The 21,033-nt window shown below is 42.3% G+C and overlaps 1 protein-coding gene across 1 annotated transcript in view; it reads left to right on the forward strand.

The window, feature by feature from the left end:
- Nucleotides 1–21,033, forward strand: part of RANBP17 (RAN binding protein 17) — a 160,497-nt gene that overhangs the window by 127,673 nt on the left and 11,791 nt on the right. Inside the window, exons 23-25 of the mRNA XM_086621456.1 lie at nucleotides 228–442; nucleotides 1,613–1,751; nucleotides 8,292–8,458. Coding sequence (XP_086477582.1) covers nucleotides 228–442; nucleotides 1,613–1,751; nucleotides 8,292–8,458 — 521 coding nt within the window. The remainder of the gene's footprint in view (nucleotides 1–227; nucleotides 443–1,612; nucleotides 1,752–8,291; nucleotides 8,459–21,033) is intronic.

Genomic DNA, 21,033 nt, shown 5'->3' on the forward strand with positions numbered 1-21,033 from the left:
AATTCCATAGCTTGTATTTTAAATTTTGCCTGATGATTCCTTCGTGGCTTTTAAGGTCCAGTCATGCTTACTTTAAAGATCTTTTACATCAAATGCAGAAATAATTTTTCTTCCAAATAGTAATGAAAATAAAGACAAAAAAATAAGTTTAGATAGTGCCATCAAAATATTTTAGATTTGCAGCTGCTTATATAAGTTTCTTTCTTTCTTTCTTTTTATGAAAACAGGTAATCAGATCCTCTCTCTTGGGACTTTGTCAAAAGATCAGGTTTACCCGTTGAAACTCAAGGGCATTTCCATCTGTTACTCTGCACTCAAATCTGCCTTATGTGGAAATTATGTCAGCTTTGGCGTCTTCAAGTTGTACGGGGACAACCACTTTGACAATGTACTTCAGGCCTTTGTCAAAATGCTGCTTTCAGTATCCCACAGTGACTTGCTAGTAAGCAATTACTCATCTTGGGAGTCTTTACGTGAAATATGAAATACCACCACCACAGGCTTTGTATTGTTATAATGAGACAGAGGGCTCTAGAACAGCTCAAATGCAGTTTTCAGTTCAATCACTTGAATTTATTTATAGTAACATCTAAAATACAGATATTACAGACCTGCGGTGTGAAACGCAGGAGCTTTTCTAGAATTTTCACTAGGCTTGTTGTAAAAGAGAGAAAAATCAAATTTTGTTCCTTCCTATACTGCAAACCCATTTAGGTTGCCTGCATGCACTGTAAAACATCCTCACATATTCAGCCACTCTGCAATTAGTTTCAGTCTGTAAATTGTCACTGTGTATTCCCCATAAAATTTAAAACTTTAAAACTAAAGTACATCATGTTCCCACTTCTCTGTGGGAAGACAACACATCTTGGGCAATATCAGCTTAGATTTGAACTGTGACATTCTCTTCATGACACTGTCATTTTCTTGCAGGAAGGGACAAATTCAGGGTAGTTAAAGACGGTTAATGCCCAGATTTATGCCTACCACGCAAGTAAAGTCCTCGGAACTGAAAAGTTGCTCTCAATTAAAATTGGTGTATTGGTTGTATAGCGAAGCGTGCACATTTGGCACATTCCCAGCCATCCAACAATGAACGCCCTAAACAAGAGTCCTTAAGAGTAAGATGCTGATTGGGCCAATGGGTTCAAGCAAGTGCCTTTGCCTGCGCAGAGCCTGTTACAGGACCTCTTTTAAGCTCAAAAAAAGTCCATCTCTGGAATTATTTGGGGAAATCTGTCATAAATCTTAGTAAGATTTCCTGCAGAAGGTAAGATATGGGCCATAATCCTGTCAAACTGATGCCCTGGACAGAACACTGTGCTGCTTTTACTAGACTGATAGCTGGGAACAGTGTCAAGGCATGATAGTGCTACTGTATTATCCTGGGTTTATTTTAAACTAATAGTGAGTTTATATCCGATGGTAAAATAGAAAAGTTGAAATCTACCAAAGACAATAGAATCTCTATAGATATTCTGATTTAATGGCTAAATTAGATTTTAGCACATCGTAAAAACTGTAAGATCATTCTTCTATGATCTGTTAATGTTGTTAATATTAGTCAATAGTAGTATCTATATTTACAATGAATGTGTACTCTTTTTTTCAGCAATATCGAAAACTAAGCCAGTCTTACTACCCGCTTTTGGAGTGTCTGACCCAAGATCATATGAGTTTCGTTACCAGTTTAGAACCTCACGTCCTAATCTATATTCTTACCTCAATATCTGAAGGACTTACTGCAGTAGGTAAGAATTACTTACACTCGGCTAAAGAAAGAATTCAAGTATTTGGGTATCTAAGATTTTCAAAGCAGCACATTCATTTGTATTTTAAAAAATGAATATCAAGCGGCAGTGGAAGATGCTGGCTTTTGAATATTTTAAGAATATGACTGTTTCAGTTAATGGAGCTAAGTTCTTTAACCTTCTAACCAATAGGTTTTTACAGATAGTGGTTTTAAATTGTCTTTTCCAAGCCAGAATTGTTAAAATTATTAACATGCCTCCGCTAGGATTGTACTGAAAATTCATGTATTTGTTATTCAGAAGTAAAATGTATTAAAATGTGTTACAGGAATCTGTGGGGTTTTGGTTTTATTTGATCAACATAGTTGTTGTATAAATAATGCTTGTTCTGCACAGCTGTGAAATGATTTGAGAAATTGAAAGGTATCTTTATCCATGGAAAAAAGGAATTAGTTATTCAGTACTTTCTGAGAGTGCTTGGAGGGGAATCAGTGCAACATAAGCATACCTGGAGTAACGATAAAAATACAGCAGTCTGATTGCAATTCATTTCATGCTCTTGCATGGTTTAATTTACACTTTTTAACCAGATGACTGTCCAGACATATTTGGGGTTTTGTGGGGAGTGGGCTGGTAACGTAAAGTCACTTGGAATATGGAGAAGACGACTGGGCATTTGCGGGAAGAAAAAATACATAGTGCAGTTACCTGATCGCCTAGGAATGCCATGCATTTAAATAGTTTTTGACTGAGAAGCTGTTCAAACCTTACAGTAGTATTTATTGATTAGGGTGGTTATTAAGGGAAAAAAAAAAAAGAACATATAACATTAGCACGTATAGATGTTACTCTGTAATAGCTGGTGTTTCTCATTACCTCCGAGTGTCAGCCGAGCCCCGCAGGAATGTGTGGATGCACTGAGACCCACGAAGCATTTGCTATGTTAAACACATTCAGCAGTTTTTGCTGCAAGAGGGAAACTACTCTTAGAGAGAAAATGGGTAGTGAATAGCTAAGCAACAGTAGTAAAGAAGTATTCAGGTCATTTTATTATATAATGCTGAAATCCATCTTCTCCCAGATATTTTGAGTGCTTTGGCACCTGTAATGATGGTACAGCACTTTCTGCCTATAGGCTGGTTCTGCTGGGAGTCTGCCTGATGGTCATTTGCAAGTGGATGTATTGTACGGAGCGTTGGCTGGACTGACAGCGACCACCTTGGCAAGCCCTTCTGCTGATCTCTTATCGCTCCACGCTACATCTCCTCCATTTGAGATATTGCTTGTATTCATTGTGGTAATTCACTAGCATGCCAAGTTTACTTTAGCCATCTCTTTGAAACCCAATTTGAATTCATGTAAAAGAGAGGGAAGAAAATGTAAAAGCTATATAAGCTTCAGCTTTCATGTGTTATGTTTATTTTCTCCTCTCGAGTGTTGCGCTCTCACTAAAGGTGGGGAGGAGGAGTAGGAAAAGTACGTAAGACAGCTATCTGGGAGTTTAATCACGAAGCATTATTAATTTTTAGGAACATAGATGTTTTCTTAGAAAACTTCTATTTGATGGAATTGCTGATATTCTGCTGAGAGAAGTAGCAACAAAAATTTTAACGGCTCACTTTTTTTTCGCATTTCATAAACCATACATTTGCTTAGCCAATACTCTCCTTCAGTTCATCTCAAGGTCCTTAAAGTAAAATAAACACAAACATACAAGGCTAAACAAAGTGTAAGAATTTTTAACTTCACCTGACTTCACTGAAGACTTGCTGCAGTCCATCAAAAGCTGTTATGCTCACTTTTGTGTTTGTTTTTTTCTTTGGTTACTCCAATTCCTCCAAACGCTAGTAGTTTTTCAGTCTTTGAGGTTTGCCAAATCTGTCTGTCTGACAGTAAGACCTGGCAGGTTCCATATTGCCCACACTGGATGTGGACTCCCCATCCTTGGAGATATTCCCAAATACTGGACAAGGTCCTAAGGAACCTGTCTGCTGTTGACCCTGTTACGGGCAGAAGGTTGGACTTGGAGGGTGGTCCCATTTGGTTTCTGCCACCACCTCTAGGATCCCTCTGGTATTTTTCCTACGTTTTCCACTTGCATTCTCTAGCTTTCCAAAAATTCTGTCCGAATGCCTATGCAGCCCCTAATCTCTCTTGCACATTAGAAGTAATACTTACTTTCCATGATTAGTCAACTGGAAACTGCTTTTTCTTTCACCTTTCATGTTGAAGTGATAAAGTGATTATTTTTCCTTAATACCATGCTCCTTGATACTGCATCTGGCAAGAATTGATATTGATATCAGCATTTAAATTCCTGATTTGTGTTCAAGAAGGTTTATTTTTGTAGTGAAAGGAATAATTTTCCATACTCTTAGGATGACATGTCCAGGTGAGCTACTCTTTAGTCAGTTTATAGTTGTTAATTTTATTTTTTTTTTAATCATCTCAAGAGTTAGTACCTGACACTGCATTTTCTTCAGAGTCATTCTTCTAGATGTTTTATCTCTTTTAAAATTTTGGTATTTGAGGCATTACCAATTGTGAGACAGTGAAATACAAATTTATTTCTATGTGTTACTTGGTCACATACATCCTTCTGCCCTTGGAAAATGGGTAAGTACATCCAAGTGTTGCCTTTTTCACTGAATTATATCAGTGCCAGAAGAACATCTCAGAATAGTAGGGCTCAGGGCTATAAGCCATCTGAGGGGGAATTGTGTTTTAAACTGATTAGAACATACAAGTCATTTTCAGAAATGTTTATAAAAATGAAATAGCTGTCTTTTTATTTTAAAAATTAAATACCAGGAGATCACTTCTCTTTCACAGAAAAAAAAAAAAAAAGTATCTGACTTGTTTTCTCTACTTCCTTTATGTACGTGAAATCTTTGAGACTCTCATTGTTGTCAGCTGTAGGATAAACATTCCCCAACTCCTTACTTCTGAGGAGTGTGCATTCTGTTATTCAGTGAATACCTTACTTGATTCCACGCTTTATAAACACTGTGAAAGAATATGTATTCCTTCAGAAGTGCCTAGCTGTAAATCAGCTATAATGGAAGCCCTCATCTAAGCTTTTATTGCAAGGATAAACACTCCAATAGTTCTTTTCTAAAGTGTTTACCTGGCTTTTTCACAGCTGACTCAGTGGATCAGAGCCTTTTAATGTAGTCTGCCTGGCATGTTGTCACTAATCTCTGCAAAGCTTTTCTAATTCTCATATGATTAATAGTATAGTATGCTATTCATTGAGGAAAGAGTAAAACATTCTTTCTGTCTTGCTGCCTAATTTAGATGTTAAATTGCTAAATCCATTTACTTTCCAGGTTTAGTCTCAAAGGCAAATAATGCCAGTATTGAACTGTAAGCAATTGATGGACAGGGAAAATACCACTTAACTCCCTCTCCTTGCCTTTATGTGAAAAACAAAACAAAATCTTTTAATTTGCAGAGATTCAGCGATGTCATTAAACTGTTGAAAAATAATTCCCCTTCAGCATGCTGTTGTCATATGGTTGAGACCAAAAGGGATCCTCAAGTTGTTCGGGGGTTTCGTTGGCTTAAGATAACATAACCCACTCTAACGTACAGACTCAACTTCCAGTTACTTGAGCTAATGTCTGATTGGAATTCCCTACATAAGGGAAGAAACAGATAACAAAAAAGTGCAGATAAAGTTAGCCCCCAAAACATGAAATGAATGCATACTGGCGAAGGAGAAACCAAAAGATCTAGTTGAATGTGGTGGCGACTGGTGCCAGAGCCATCATCGTTGTCCCCTGCCCACCACCAGGATCTACCTCACCAGCAAGTAAGTCCAGAGAGCTCAGTGTCTGACCAAACTACCCAACTCTTACTGGATCCATGCTGACAAGCATGGAGCTGGTGTTGGCATTTTCTGTAACCATGGCTTGCTTGCTTCATGGTCCAAACAATTAATTCATAGGGGATGCAGCTGAGTTGACCAGAAATGAGAAGTGTAGTTTCACTGCATTTTTCCTGGTTATCCTGAGCTTTTCTCTGAGTTTCTTTTATTATTCTATCTTTATTCTGTCTTCTCCATCCATTTTTCTGTCCATAGCTCAGAACCGGTAGCTCCTTGTTGCTCTTGTTTGTTCTATTTATTCAGTTGGCTGGCTTGTCTCGCTAAGATTTACTAAGAACACTGTTCTGCTCCAGCACAAGGTTCCACATGCCCAGAAGAGTCATTCAAGGGAGTTTGCTTGACGCTCCCTGTCTCTTACATCCTTGCAATCAAAAGGAAAAATGAGCATAGGGAAGCATATTTGATATATAGTTATGGGCAAATTTAAGTAGCTCTTAACACTCGTATCAGATTCTCATGAGCAAATGATAGCATAGACCTGTCTGCTGTCCTGCTAAAATCACTTACTGTCGAATGTAAAATATCTACTTGTACAGTATCAGCATGTTTAGAACTACTGCTGTTTTGTAAACTGATGATAGTGATTTACTTTGTATTATTCAATTTACAAAGAAATAGAGTTAAGCACTGGGTTAGAAATACAGCAGAGCCCTCCTATGAAATATGTATTTTCAAATCTCTCACTTGTTGTTATTGATGGTGATTCAATTCCACCATGAATTGCTTTTCTAGTTTACAAGCAGGACTGTTTTGGTTGAGAACACGGTGAGTGCCGGATTCTGTGGTCTTTACTTTGGCGAGACTCCTGACTGAATTCAGCTTTGTTTGGGCAATGTGTCTTACCATCCTGCCTGGTGAATTCAGCCCCAGGAAGCCCACTGCTCCCATGAAGACAGGGCGGAGATGCTCCAGCTCACTTCTGCGAGCTGTTAGATCGCTCTCAATGCCTGCTGCCAAGTCAGCTGGTTGCTTTGGAAGATCAAGTCTTAGGAGACCGTCTGCATCTTCTTTGCCTGGAAATGTTTCTTCAGTGTTTATTTCAAAACACTCGTAGCAAAATACAATTACGTTTTAGATGGCGAAGGGTTAATAGTGTCAGCACAGAACTTAAGGAGTTAAACAGACACAGATCAAAATACTTCAGTGTCTAGAGGGATGTGTTTAAATGAACACTGCAAGGTTGGCAGGCCTCCAAATTAGCATAGTTTAAAGAATTCAAGGTACATTTAATTGGATCCTTCTAATCCCTTTTCCCTCAGAATGAGCGTTTTAACGGTTTAATTCCTTTTGCAACCCCCACACATCCCTTACTCCAGTGGCCCATCTAAAATAAACACTGTGAACTATAAAAGGTCTAGACAAGTTCTAGCTGCAGTCAGTGGCAACAGGATGGAGTCCTAAATGCTGCACTCCGTTGGATCTGATGTTTGAGATTGCAGAGAATATCAGATAAGGCTGAGCCTTGCACCCAGCAGGTTAAACCACTGCGTGTAGACAAGGAGCTGGGGTTGGTGCTGGTATCCGAGGATCCCGTGGTTGTTTAACCATGTGGCTCTGGCCAGGACCACGGAAGCGGAGCTGGGCGGCCGTGCATGTTGTAAACATTGAAGTCACAGCCACTGGTCCTGGGGCCAAGGAGCATCTCGGGTGTCAGGCCAGAAGGAGACAGCAGCTGGGCAGGGGGAAGGGCGCACCGCTGTTCTCACCAGGAAGGCGAGAGGAGTGTCCGTGAGATCCAAGGACCAGTACGCTGTTTTACCATCGTGCTGCTGCATGGAAGTGAGCAGAATCCTCTTTCCCAGCAGCGGCACAGCAGGCAACACCTAGCAACAAAATAACTTGCATAAATCAGACAGACATATTTACTCTGCAAATAGGTTTAAGCTTTTAATCTCCCTTACTTACAGAAACAGTAAGTAAAGATAGGAAGTGGCTTTTGCTTCAGCTTTTCCACACTGTCCTCCTTTGCTGTCATGACTTTCAGTTTTGGGGATTTTTATGAAGTATTTGTTAGTGACTGCTGTGGTGTCGTTGCCAGCCATATTTAATGTACTTTAACCTACTTGAATTATTAGGTGTTAAGCAAAAAGACTGACTGACTGACTGTTGTACTACCTTTCATGGCCCTTGTGCGTTGTTTCCCACCTGACATTGTAAGGTATTTGGGGCAGAGAAACATTAGGAAATACTACTTAAGAAAAACCTGGAAGACATCTCTACTTGATTTAACATTGCCTTTTCAGTAAGCAGATCAAAACTGAACTTTAGTTGCCAGGAATATGGAGCCCTCTGAATGTGAAACTGAGTACCAGTAAAATTTCCACCCTCATCCTGTGCTTTCCAGGATGGAAAGGGACGGCAGAGGGGCAGCAGCATTCGTACAGGAGTGAGTGAAGTTCACTGGAGTTCTTAGGATTGTTAGTACGTGGAGCTATCCAGTTACTCAAAAGCAAAGGTTTAATACCACTGTGTGTTAGTGAAAGCCAGCTTCGAAGCTAGTCAGCTCGCGTATCAAAAATAGGCTTGTCGATGTATCGATTAGCCTAATGTCAAAGAGATTATTGAAGTTGAGCTCTCCAAGTACTATAAAATGCCATTATTAATTATTCTTTTATGGAAAGGATTTCAAAACGGTTTCGTTTTTTACACAGATACAATTGTCTCCTCCAGCTGTTGCGCTAGTCTAGATTACATTGTCACCTACCTCTTCAAGCACCTCGCTAAAGAAGGCAAGAAGACTCTAAGACGTAGAGAGATCTCACAGGACGGACAGAGATTGCTTCATTTCATGCAGCAGAACCCAGAAGTTCTACGGCAGGTGAATTACCAGTCCTTTCTATGGAGTATTATTGTTATTATTTCTGAGTTTTCCTGATTTTTTTGTGGTACTGAACACCAGAGTAGCATTGGCTATTTAGTAACAGAACAAACCTCCCCATGCTGGTATGCAACCCTGAGTAGCTTCAGCCGTGTTCTCATGACAACCAAAGATGAAGGTATTTTTTGTTGTACTGAAAAGCATAGATACTATATTTGGCTGTACAGTATCTTAAAACTTGGTGTTTCATTTTCGCTCGTAAAAGGAGGTGTGTAAGATCATCAATACATTTCTATAGACAAATGAGGAGGAAAGCTCTCTGAAGTATTTTAAGAGGAAGAAGAACAAATTCTGGCATTGAACCACACTTTTTGGTAATGAAATGTGTAAATTGAATGCCTGTATGCTATTGAGTTTGAATAGTTTATTTTGCAGTAGGTGACTCAGTGGGATTTTTTCTGTTAAAGGTAAATACAATAGAAATTAAATCTGGTGCTTCTGAAAAGGAAGTGGCCGCTGCAGTGCTTAGGAGAGATTTCCCCTTCCCAGCTCCATGAGGTTTATCACAGCCCAAGTACATTACGGGGAGATCAGGATGTTCAGAGCTACGTATCTCCCCATTTGCTCTGCGCTACCTTCCCATAAAATCCCATTAAACTATTTGAAAATGCGTATTTACAAGAATCTCTGGATTCCTAATGCAGTTGCAAAGATGCCGTTTCAGGAGACGTGTTTCACAGGTCAGGAGGCTTTTAATGAAAACGGAAGTTATTAACAAAATGCAAATGCCTAGGGTGGTCGTCTTTGTGTTTCCCTAATAGGTACGCCGTCGTTTGGAAAAAGCCTGGCATACAGTCACCACAGTTATTGTTGTCATTTGTTTACTGTTCTAATTGAAGGTGAAAAGTAACTAATGGTAGCTAATATATTCCTGGCAGTATATTGTGAGGATATTAATGGTGTTTATTATTGACATCATTATCAGAATACGATGATTCCCTTGTCATATTACAGGTTCTTATGTTTTACTTGCATAATAGGGCTTCCATGGAAGTCAGCGTTTGGGTATGTCGCGTCGCTCAGTATCGTACCGTGCGTCCGACGCCTTGAACGTAAAGGACGGAACAGCGGCCTGGGCTCGGGACTTTCCTGCGTTTGTGGCAATCTTGATGTAATTCTTTGTCTGTTAATATGCAGTAATCTTTCACTTCACAGCGTATGACTAGGCGGTGATCTGTCTTTATTAACTTCAGATCCTGCGGAATACGTTATATTTATTTTGAATGCAGGCTTTCACATACTCTTTTAAATATTAATGGCTGGTCTCCAGTAGTCAGCATAAATATGATTTGCATTAGCACTAGTCATATCATATTGAGTGCCTCTGATGTCAACTACTCAGTGTACTAATATCTGACATCATCTCCCGAGGTCACTGACAACTTTGACCTTTATTCTCATGCACAGTTTCTGTAGTCTCAGAAGCTCTTTTGAATTGATTTGAAATTTTGACTCTTCCCTTTATGAGGCAGTAAAATTGATAATTATTCAGATGGGAACTGAGCACTGAGTGAAAAATCAATTCCACCCGCTCTCTGCTGCGTATAAAATTACTTCTGAGTCTGCTGGACTGAACGGATGGCCAAGGTAAAAGCAGCAGGCAGAAATAGTAGAGAGGATTAGCTGGACGAAACTAATAGCCTAAAGGGATGGCTTTTGAGATGAGGGAGTGGGCCGGTTGGGGGTTATTATCAGCAATGATGGGACTCATTGATCATATGTTTACATCAGGTTTCCATTGGGTTATAAATCAGCCCTGAATAGAAACGGAACCCAAGGCCTCGCGTTTTACCAGGGGGACGGTGTATTAGATTATTCTCACTTTCACACTCAGATGAAAAGTGAGACATTGATTATTCATCGGCTGGCCATTAAACACTGGTTTTATAGATGATTTGACTATCATGGAAGCTAATGAACAAGGTTGCTGCTTCATAACCAGCGGTTTCAGTTTTCAAGACATCTGTGTCGGTTAAGTAATGCATAACCCTATTAAAAGGAATGGGTTACAAATTGCTTAACAGTGCTGAAAAACTAGACCCTAATGACTAATTGTGCTTTGAGTTTAGAGAGGTTTGTCAGCTCTTTAAACTAAACTGATGCAACGATAACTGCAATTATTTACTAGTTAGAACGTTTCTTCCAAGTTGCATCTCTGGAAGGAGCCGGGTAATTACAATTTCCAGCGGCACTTGAGGAGCAGCCGCCTCAGGTCGCCGTTTTCTCTCTCCTGCGGACCCCGAAACCTCGCTGGCCGCTTCTGCCAGGCGGCGGCCGCGGACTCTCCGCGGGGGACGGTTCCCTGCCCGCCCGCCCGCCCCGGCCCCGCTGCTCCGGCGCCCGCCGCTTCCCGCCCTCCCGGGCCCGAGGCGGGGACAGCCGCCTCCGCGGCAGCCGGGCGGCTCCGCCCGCGGCACGGCACGGCACGGCACGGCGGCGGGAGGACGGTGCGGGGCGGCCGCCGGGGCTGAGCGGGAAGCGCCGTCGGAGCGCGGCGGGCGGTAGGTGCGGGGGGGTCGCCGCGCCTCGGCGGGCGGGCCCGGGGAGCGGGGCGGGCCGGGAGCGCCGCCCCCTGCCGGCGGGACGGCGGCGGGGCCGGGGGGGGGTCAGCGCTGCCGGGCCCGCGCCTTCCCGCCGGCCGCGCCGCAGTGCGGGGCTGACGGGCGGGAGGAGCGGCGGAGCGCCCGGCGGAGCGGCTGCCCGCTGCACAACCGCCGCCCTCCCGGCTGGCCCGTGTCGGGGGGGGGGCGGTGCTGGCGGGTGGTCTGTGCGCCCGCGGGCGAGGCGCGGTGGTGGTGTAGCCCGACGGTGCCCGAAACTGCGGCAGAATCGCTCCGTTGCTTTTCTGCTCCTCCGCGTGCCCCGAGCGCCCGTTCGCTCCGGGACGGGGCGGTTCGGCGTCCGGGTGCGGCTGGTCAGTAGGTGCGTGCCTGTGACTGAGGCGTTGGGCGTCTTTAGAGTGGCAGAGTGGCTGATGAAACCCTGTTAATTCTTATTTTGTTGGCTTATACACGTCCCATAGCAGCTCCGTTTTCTTTTTTAGCGGGTAGATGTGACTGTACAAAGCGATAGAAATCATACAAGTGAAACAAGTTATTAATGTTTAGGTGCCAGTTATAGGATCCTTTTAAAGTGTAACGGTGCCCTTTGGCTTTGGCCCTGCTTTTTGCTGTGCCACCAGCTTTGTTCCCCCAGGCGAGATACTCAGTCTGAGCTTAATCTGCAAACCACCGCTTCTTGATGGTGTCTTACAACTAAACTGAATTAACGTGTGTAAAGTAATTTGAGATACACGGGTAGAAAGCGGTATTAAGTTTATTACATTCAGCTATTGCTGTTACATTATGGTGTGTTGTAAGCACTTTAATAAATAATTGTAAAAGGCTCCTACTTTCCTATGCTGTTATTCCAGGATTGACAGGTGAAGCCAGTGTTTGCTCCACTTAATAAATGAAAATGTAATTTTTGGTTTTGAGATGCTGCCTTTATCTTCTGTTAGTGCTTATCTTGCTGAATTGTACCCATTAGGCCCTTAGTTCAATTTCAGTATGGTAAAGTACTGTTCATGTTAGTTCTTTCCAAAAATCAATCAGTTTTGTAGCGTCTTTCACCAGTAGTTCTGACAAATGTTCCTAAGAGCCATGCATGATAGGTGAAGAACTCTGCATAACCATCATTGAAATAATTCTGTGCTGGATATGGAAGAGGATAAATGGTTGGATGGTTGAACAGCAACAGGATTTCAGTGACGTTTCAGCGTTCGCTTCCTTTCCAGGGCTTTTCCTGGACAGATGCATTAGGTGTGGTAGTAACGAATGAGGGAGGGTGCCATGGTGATTACGTCCTGTGCATCATTTTCAGGAGCGCTGTGTTGGATAAGAATAAGGAGGGGTTTTGGTAAGTTCAAACATTGTACCAATGTCTGGATTTGACCTGCACAGTGCCCGCACCAAGACACAGTGTGCAGCCATAGCAACCTCCGACGCGCTGGTTTCGGAGCCGCGATGGGCGCCGTTTGGCCTGCCCAGAGGTGGAGCAGCACTGCATGCCTCCACGGCATGGCCATCCGGGAACTAGAAGGCACGTGCTTCCCGGCCGGCGGTGGCACGGGCCGGCTGCTGCCAGGTACACTCCGCTTCTCCGGTGGTCCCGTAGCAGGGGACGGTTCTGGTGGACAGTTGTTTTGGGGCTGGGCGGCTGTAGTATGAGGTCGTGCCTGTGCTGAGCCCTTCTGAGGGTTCAGCATTTGTGGGGGCAGTGGATGGGGAGTGCTGCGGTAGGGGAAAAGCAGCAGGGATGTGGGAAGAGCTGGCGTTTATTGCCGTAGGGAATGTGGTGAAGTACGTGGGCTGGAGAGGGATCGCGGGGAAAGGAGTGTTGCAGTAGGTAGATGGGAAGGCATGTGGGTGAACAAAGAACTTCAAGGGTGTGGGTGACGGTGAGCGTGGTGGTGCTGAAAAAGGGAGCAAGGATGGGGTGGGCAGTACTGGGGTAGTAGGAGGATGTGTGGCTGAAGGGTGATGGGTAAAACCTCACCGGGCTGCTCATTGGAGCTGAGCGCTTGTGACTCAGAACTTCACCGCGTGACGAAGCTGCGCTAAACGAAGCGGCACAGCAGCGCTGCGTAGCAAGTGGGAAACAGAAAGTAAAGATGCCAGTTGCAATGAAAAATCAAGTGGCGTTACGAAAATAAAAACGTGTTATAAATTGCTGCTTTCCTTTTTCCCCTTTTACATAGTAAAATCAGTGATGTTTTTGTTTTCCAGATAAACCTCAGTGCGATAGAGAGCTAGCGTGGCGTTACGCACAGTAATTGAAATAAAAACCTGAAGAGATGTGTTTATAATGCGTGCTTCATGGCCCGTGCAGAAGCACTTGCATATAAGTACATCTCAAAAAGAAACATGAATTGTGCTGACAGGGGGCAGCTGGGCAAGGTGCTGAGTACCTGAGCACCTTGAGCCACATATGTGAGCATATGCTTAATTTTAAGAGCAGATCAAACCCACAGGTGCGATTGTTCCTGTGCTTAAAATTAATGTGTTTAAGGGCTCAGCTGAGCGAGGACCAGAGTGCTCAGCTTTTGCCGGCTGGAGCCTTGAATGGTTTGATACAGCAGTGAGAGAGATTTTCATTGGGACATCTGTTTTCAGCCTCTTAGCACAATTTAAAAATGTTATCCAATACTATCATAACTTTCTTTATTAATTGAAAGGGATGGAGATATACCAGCTGTAGCCCAAGCCAGCAGAGACTTGGGTGGCTAAGCAACAGAAAAGGCACCATATTGAGTGAGCCAAAATTCAGTCTCAAAGTCATTTATTTTAACCAGCGACAATACGTTTAGACTCTAGTGTTTCGATTTGATTGATGGTTTAATATCATATATAATTTTTTTAATGAAGGGAACCCATTTAAATATGTTAACATTTGCACTAGTAGTCTCCCATGTACATAACTGCATTTAATCATTACTCTGATTGTTTTTGTGGTTGTGTAATTTGTATCAGCAAAATAACTGTGTCAAAGCCATCTTATCTTAATGAAAAATACGGTTACTTCTCTTTTGTACGTACTTGTTACCGCACACGAATAAAGGCGGCGGCAGCCTCAGTCTGGAGTATATTGCTAAACGTATAGCTATCGCTACGTGAGTGCTGTCAATTAAGAAATCAAAAAATATTAATGAGCTTAGCGTCTTCTCTAATTCTGCTTTGTTTAAAGCCTCGTTGTGATCCGTTGTCATGTGAATCGAGTAATTTAATTTCGAGACTTTTAATGTTAAAATACATCATCATTAGCGATGCATCTGAAGATTTCACGCTCTTAATAACGGTGCTAAATCAAATTGGGAAGCTCCTCTTAATCATCCAAGCTGTGCTATAGTTTACACAAGCAGTTTTGGGGACGGAGGGAAGTTTGGCGGGGCGAAGTAACAAGTATTGTGCAGGATCGGCGCACGGAAACAAAAAGCGGCGGTTCGGCTGGCAGCACGAAGTGCTGGAGGTGTCAGTGGTGGATGTGCACCCTCGGGCGAGGCAGCTGGTGTATGTATGCTTTTGTTTATCGGTTCCTGGTTTATGTAGCCTTTAGGCCAGCACATGAAACAATCGTTCCTACAGGGTCAGCTGCTGGTCAGAAGCAAAGTAAGAAAAGACTTTGCCTTCGAACGCGTCAGCCGTAATTTTAGTGCAGCTGGCACCTGCTACTGGTGCACAGCGGGAGGGTTAGAGGTCAAAGAGGCAGTTGTTCTAAACTCAGTGATGGCTTAAAGGGACTTGTAGATTAATCTGCTTTATTAACTTCTGTATATTAGATAACTATTGCAGTGAATGACAGTCCGTCTTTCTGAATAAGTCCCTTCACCTCTTTCTCTTTTAAATTGGCTTTTGAGTAATGAATATTAAATAGAATACATTTCAGGGTAATTAAATGAAAACATTAGGATGATGTTGTTTTACAATCATATCTATAAGTTTCTTGTATATTTATCTTGCGTTATTACTGCTCATTGCTGTTTGCTAGCAGAACAAAAAGCATAAATGTTTCAATTAAAGAAGAGGAACTGGCTGTATTTCTCAATAACCTCGGGTCTTCTGTGCTGCATAAATATTTTCAAAAAGCAAATAAGTTTAAGGAGAAGTATAAAAATGTTTTATTCCTTGTTTACTCAGTGCAATGTAATACTTTACATTACTTGGAAGTGTTCGATTTCTGCTGGCCGTCGTTGTTTTATATAAAACGCTAAGAGGTGCTGGTTTGGGGAAGGGCAAAAAATATTGCCGTTCCGTAGAATCTAACTAGCGATATGAATAGCACCAATAATTTTGTAAAGTTCACATTATAATTCAAAATCCAGTTAGATTTGATGCTTGCAGTCTGGAAAGAAAGCAATATCTTTACAAAATGGATAGGGAAAGGTAACAATCCATTCCGTGATCTGCTACTGGCAGATTTGCCACGTGAGTAATGAAACTCGCTCGCAGTGAACAAACACCCTCCCCTTCCCCCATTAAAAAAAAAAAAATCAAATTTAAAATTCTAGAATAACAGCAGTTTCGAAGGATGCTTAATTGCTGTTGGATATGATAGCAGTGGCCCATCAAAGCTTATGGCAGATGAGATGATGCTTGTGCCGAGATCCGGTACGTGATGGGGCAGTGGCAAGGCATGTGTCAAATTTCGGCTATTCCATTGCTGAAAGCATTCTAATGACTGACATACACTAAATTCGTGTCCCACTTTGCCTTGACCGATTTCTGATTTTCAGGACTCTGGAATTGAACCTCAAAATCCATGTTTTTCCTGGGCTAATTAATCGCTGTCGTTTATGCTTGTTTGTGATCCTGAGAGATATTTGTGTGCTCAGGGTGTCTTCTGAAGTCACGAGATCCAGAAGTTTAGTTTGTTGGGGTTTATTCCCTCGTGTTTACTTGTTTGAGTTTGTTTCATGAAAATTGAGATTCTCGTGTATTTACATGTGTACAGGAACCTGCACGGTTTAAAAATAAAATAAAACACGTTTTTTAAAAGTCACAATATCACAACAGATTGATGAGATTTGGGAAAACTATTAGTTTATGTCAGGTTGTCTTAGCATAGTTTAGGCTAGCTTAGTTAAACTTCAGCAAATCCTCCCAACGCTTTGCTGGGCACATCAGAGACGAGGCAGTTTAGCTATTGAAAGAGCACTACACACAAAGGACTACTACACAACACGGGATTTGACCTTTCAGTATAACCGTGTTTCTGAATTCATGATTCGTTTCCCTTTTAAAAAAAAAAAAAAGAAGAAATAAAAAAAAATTAAAAATGAAGTGTGTGCAACCATTCTTTAAAATCTTTTTAGCGTGACAAGTAAAGTAATCTTCCATTGATACTTAAAAGTCCATCTGCAGAAATTCAGGGAGAATGTTAGAGAGACGCAATATCTATTGAAATGTTGAGTGTCAAACTGCCAGGGTAATGTATTTAGTATGAAATATAATATTCAGTGCATTTTGTTTTGATGACTGCATGAAATAGCCTTGTGCTCTTATCCTTTGTTGTTGTTGTGAAAGATGATATTCACTCAGAAGTGTCGGTGACTATTCGGGACACAGTAGCAATATGCTTATTACCATCTTTATCATCTGTCTTTGATGTTTATCTGCAATAGCTTTGGTTACAGTTCAGTTCACCGGGATAACAGAAATGCTTTTAATTGTTCTACAGAAGAAATTGGAATCAATTTATGAACAGCGTGAAAATAGAAGAGGTTTGAAAGCTGTTAGGGCAGTCGGTAATTAATACTTGGATTAGTCTTTTGAAGTTCTACGCTAAGATGCTGCTCTGCTCCAGCAGACCAGGGTAGGTCACTTGGCTTTACGGACGGTCCTCGAGCAGCACTTGGAGCTGAGCTTCTGCCTTTCTTGTACTCTGATTTCCTTCGAGGAAAAGGAGCTTAAGGCTTAAAGGCCCAGCCTGACTCCCTGTCCCTACTGGTTATCTCTGTATCAGTGCTACACTGAGGTAAGTATGGGTAAAATAATTACCCGGGTTCTAATTTTCTCTGTACTGGTGGTTACTGTCGCTGTGTGGGGGATGCCGCCGGCTCTGCTGCCGGCAGACATCCACGGCGCCTGAGCCCACGCTCCAGCTGCCTGCAGACCCCCGTGCCTTGTGCCAAGCAGTGGCAGGGTGAGAGATCTGCACATCTCCTGGTGTTGCTGCCGGGCCAGGTGGGTTGTGTGAGGGATGCCACGCTGGACTGGGCTTGCAGGTGAGTGCAAGCTGGAGTCCAGCTGAAGGGCTTGCTCCTTGGCAGTGGGGATTGTGTCCCCGAGGGCTGCGCTGAGCATGCTTGCACGCCGTGTCAGCACCAGTCTAGTTCAGATTTCAGCAATAAATGCATGCTCAGTTTGAGATACCTTGAAGTTCCTTGGGCAAAGGATTTAGAGCTGATCTCATGCTCAGCCTTTTCATCCATATGCAGCTTTTTTTACATCTTTGGAGCATTTCTGTATGTTAAGTTTGAGATCAGCCTCAAATTGGTTTTAGATTAAATGATTTCATTTTTCCAGTAATAGCATTTTCTGACCTTGTCTCTCCTCCCCACATGACTGGTGTTTTGGAAGGCCTTCCTGTAATAGAGATTTCAGAAAACTAATGGGCCGGTAGGTAAAGATCCCAACTCCTGTGCTGAAATCCTGGTGCAACAGTGAACATCCCCAGCTGCTTTTGTGCATCAGCTCCCAGCACTTGATGCAAGGGAAGGCACCAGTGAATTTCTCAGGAGCTGGAGACAAGAAGAGTGATGGCTCACATTTGAGGAATTTAAAGATGGTGCACACTGTAAGTCCTAGGGTCAGTTAAGGAAAAGACTGAAAGATTTAGGTATAGGGACAATTTACATTCCTGAAGATAAACTTGCTGGAAGGCATTGGTGTAGGTGAAACTGCTGTCCTTTCCTCCCAAGAGGATTAAATTATCTCTAACTAGTCCTTCGGTCAGAGGTGCTGGTAATAGATACCAACTTCTTTTGTCACCTCTTAGATAAGAGAGCTGGTGGTAAAGAAAGGGAGAGGCTCTCACCACACAGACTGGAAAAAATTGCTTAAGGATCTTCTTCTGAGATAAGACTAACTGGGTTTACGAAGCCCTGAACCTGGCTGCTGCTTCACATACTGCAGAAGGGAATCTGTATTAATTTTTTTATAAGGTTTTTAAAAAAGCTCAGCCTTCTCCTATGCCAAAGCAACCTGAAGTTTGTGTTACAAATTATGACAAGTTGTACGTTCCAAAAGTCCCAGTTAATCACAGTTCTGTCATCTTTAAAAACAGCTGTGACACTGGATAGTGATGACCACTTGTTTAGAAATGGTTGAATCTTAAACAAACAGCTTAGGTTAATTTAAAATTAGTATCTGTAACTGAAAACCTCCAAACGCTACCAGCAAAAAATGCAGATTAAGGGTTGATGTCACAATCTTAAATTATTCCAGCCTGAGGTGGAATAATTTGCTGTCTATCAGGGAGCACAGATGGATAGGCAAAAAGAAGCTGTGCAGATAGGCGAGTTTGTAAACATCTGTCAGCTACACCAGATTTCCAAACACAAAATCTAGCACTTCAGGCAGCGCGTGAGTATGTGACACTCAGCAGAGGGTTTACATGAAATTCAGCACAGACAGGAGCGAGTCAGCACACCCTGGAAGGTAATAATTAATGACGTGTATCCCCTCCTCCCTGCAGAAAGAGGAGGTATTTCATTCATCAGGCATCTTCAGTGCTGCTGCCGTTAACTGTTCTGCTTCCAGTATTTAATGTAGCCAACCTTTCGAGTAGGCAAAACTGCTCCATCCGGTGAGGCTTACTGCTTTACTGTAGGTGAGCCTATAGCTGCCAGCTGCCATCTCTTCTCCATCCCTGATGGGTGCCAGCTCACCCAGGAGCACTGTCTCCTGTAGGAGAGATGGACCCAGTTCTGATAGGTGAGACTGGGCCGAGTGTCATAGAATTCACGGAAAAAATTGAGATGCAACTGTAATTTGCAAAGAACGTGTTCTGTCATGTTAGAACATGCCCTCAAATTAGAGGGAAGATATTAACATTACTGTTTGAAAATATGGTAATATAGGGCAAAATCTTTTGCTGTGAACAGCTCGTGTGGGATGTAGGTGCTGCCCGTGTTCCAGCTGTGTTGCGGTGACGCCCTGGTGTAGCACGAACATCTGCTTTGGAATCCCATCGACTGCTTGGAAAGCAGTTCACTGCTGGCTACGGGTAGGAAATGATGAAAGGAAACCTTAGCTTTGAAAAATCCGCTTTGCACTACTGGTCTATGTTATTGTGCTATTAACGTACAACAGTTTATTTAAAAAAATAGAAAACTGCAGTAAATCTGGTGTAGTAAATATAATGGGCACGTTGCAGGTGCTTGTCGTTAGCATTAAGCTGTCATCCTAAATGTATCCTTTTGAGTACATCCTCATGTTTCTCTTGCAGATACAAAGTCACGTTTGACGTAAGTTAGTACAATCTTATTTTCCGATTATATCTGCTGGCTCATGATTTGGACCTACTTCAAGTGAATCTCCCATACCCAGCCCTTTGGCCAGTTTTAAAGACACATCCAGGAAAACGCCAAGCTTCACACTCTGTAACTGTTCCTTTTTCACATCTATAGTCATCCCTTTTCCATCCCTTCTGAACGTTGGGAGAAAAAACTTTCCCAGCAGGACATAACATAGAACCGATAGGAATACCTTGTGAAAGACAGACTGAATTCATACTTCAGTCCATCAGCTGTATAGTAGTTGTGGTATGCAGTGTGTCACCCAGCTGCATTGCTCTGCAGGATTGGTCATGATAATTCCTGCAGCTTCTTTAAGATTCAGCTCTCGAATCGTGAAATTTTAGTTATTATGTATGTATATATATAGGAAGTACATATAAGTAGGGTGAAATGCTGTGTTCTGTGAACTGGAGGAATCTAGCCTATATAGGCTGAAAGAAGACCTTGGTCTGAGGGTGGCTCAGAAGGCTCGGAGCAGAAAGGCTGTTGAGAAGAGCTCCGGGGTTGCGTTAGCCCCGTTTCATGGGCTGCCTGTGTTTTCTGTCTGATGCCTTCTCTCTCCCGCCCTCCCTCCTTCCACAACTCCTCTCCTCTTCCTAGACACATAATGAATATTAGCAGCAGGTCAGGAGAATGCTGAGAGGATGTCCAGAAGGAAAGCTGCCGTGATGTAACTCGGCGTCGGAGGTCGAGGCTGCCCACGTCCGCCGCAGCACCGGCCTCTTCCGCGCTTCTGCTGCTCTGCAACAACTTGTTCAAAGCTCTTTGGTCTGATGGGATTTCATAATGCAAGGGGACCAGACGTGTGATTCTTAAACTCTTACCTCTTGCAAATCTCAACTGATTTGCTGTTTCTGACAGTTAAATATTTATTTCAGGAAAAATGGGCTTGATTCTCACTTTCATAATAAATAAAGGCTTTAGTTTTCTTGTTTCATGTGGAATATGGATGAAACATGGAATATATCAATCTGAAAGTTAGGCTTTCTAGTAAAATAAATATTTTAAAACAACAGATTAAAATTTAAGGTATTTAATAATCTTGGAGCATTTAAATCTTCCTAATATTATTAGTAAATGATGATCCATTTATTGATATAAGAAGAATTGATGATGAAAGAACTGAGAACTCCAAAGGACATTTAAATTAGTAATCACGGCTCCTAAATTAAGAGTGGACTTGTCTGAAGCTAGAGCTATAAAAACCTACCAACTTTCATATGCTGAACAATGAAAATCTGAATCTTTTTCAGATCCAAATGGAAAAAAGGAGTCTTGTTACCAGCCAAGTGTTTCGTTAAAAGCTATGCATGTTCTTAGACCATTCTAAATCTTTCGTAAAGGAATACATACTGCTGTCTCTGGTGTTAACATAATGTTCTTTATGTTAAAATGTGATTAGTTGCAGCAGAATAAAATATTTATCCCAACATACGGAGAGAGAAATGAGTTACGGGAC

This window comes from Tauraco erythrolophus, chromosome 16 (genome assembly GCF_009769465.1).
Source record: "Tauraco erythrolophus isolate bTauEry1 chromosome 16, bTauEry1.pri, whole genome shotgun sequence".
Classification (NCBI taxonomy): domain Eukaryota; kingdom Metazoa; phylum Chordata; class Aves; order Musophagiformes; family Musophagidae; genus Tauraco; species Tauraco erythrolophus.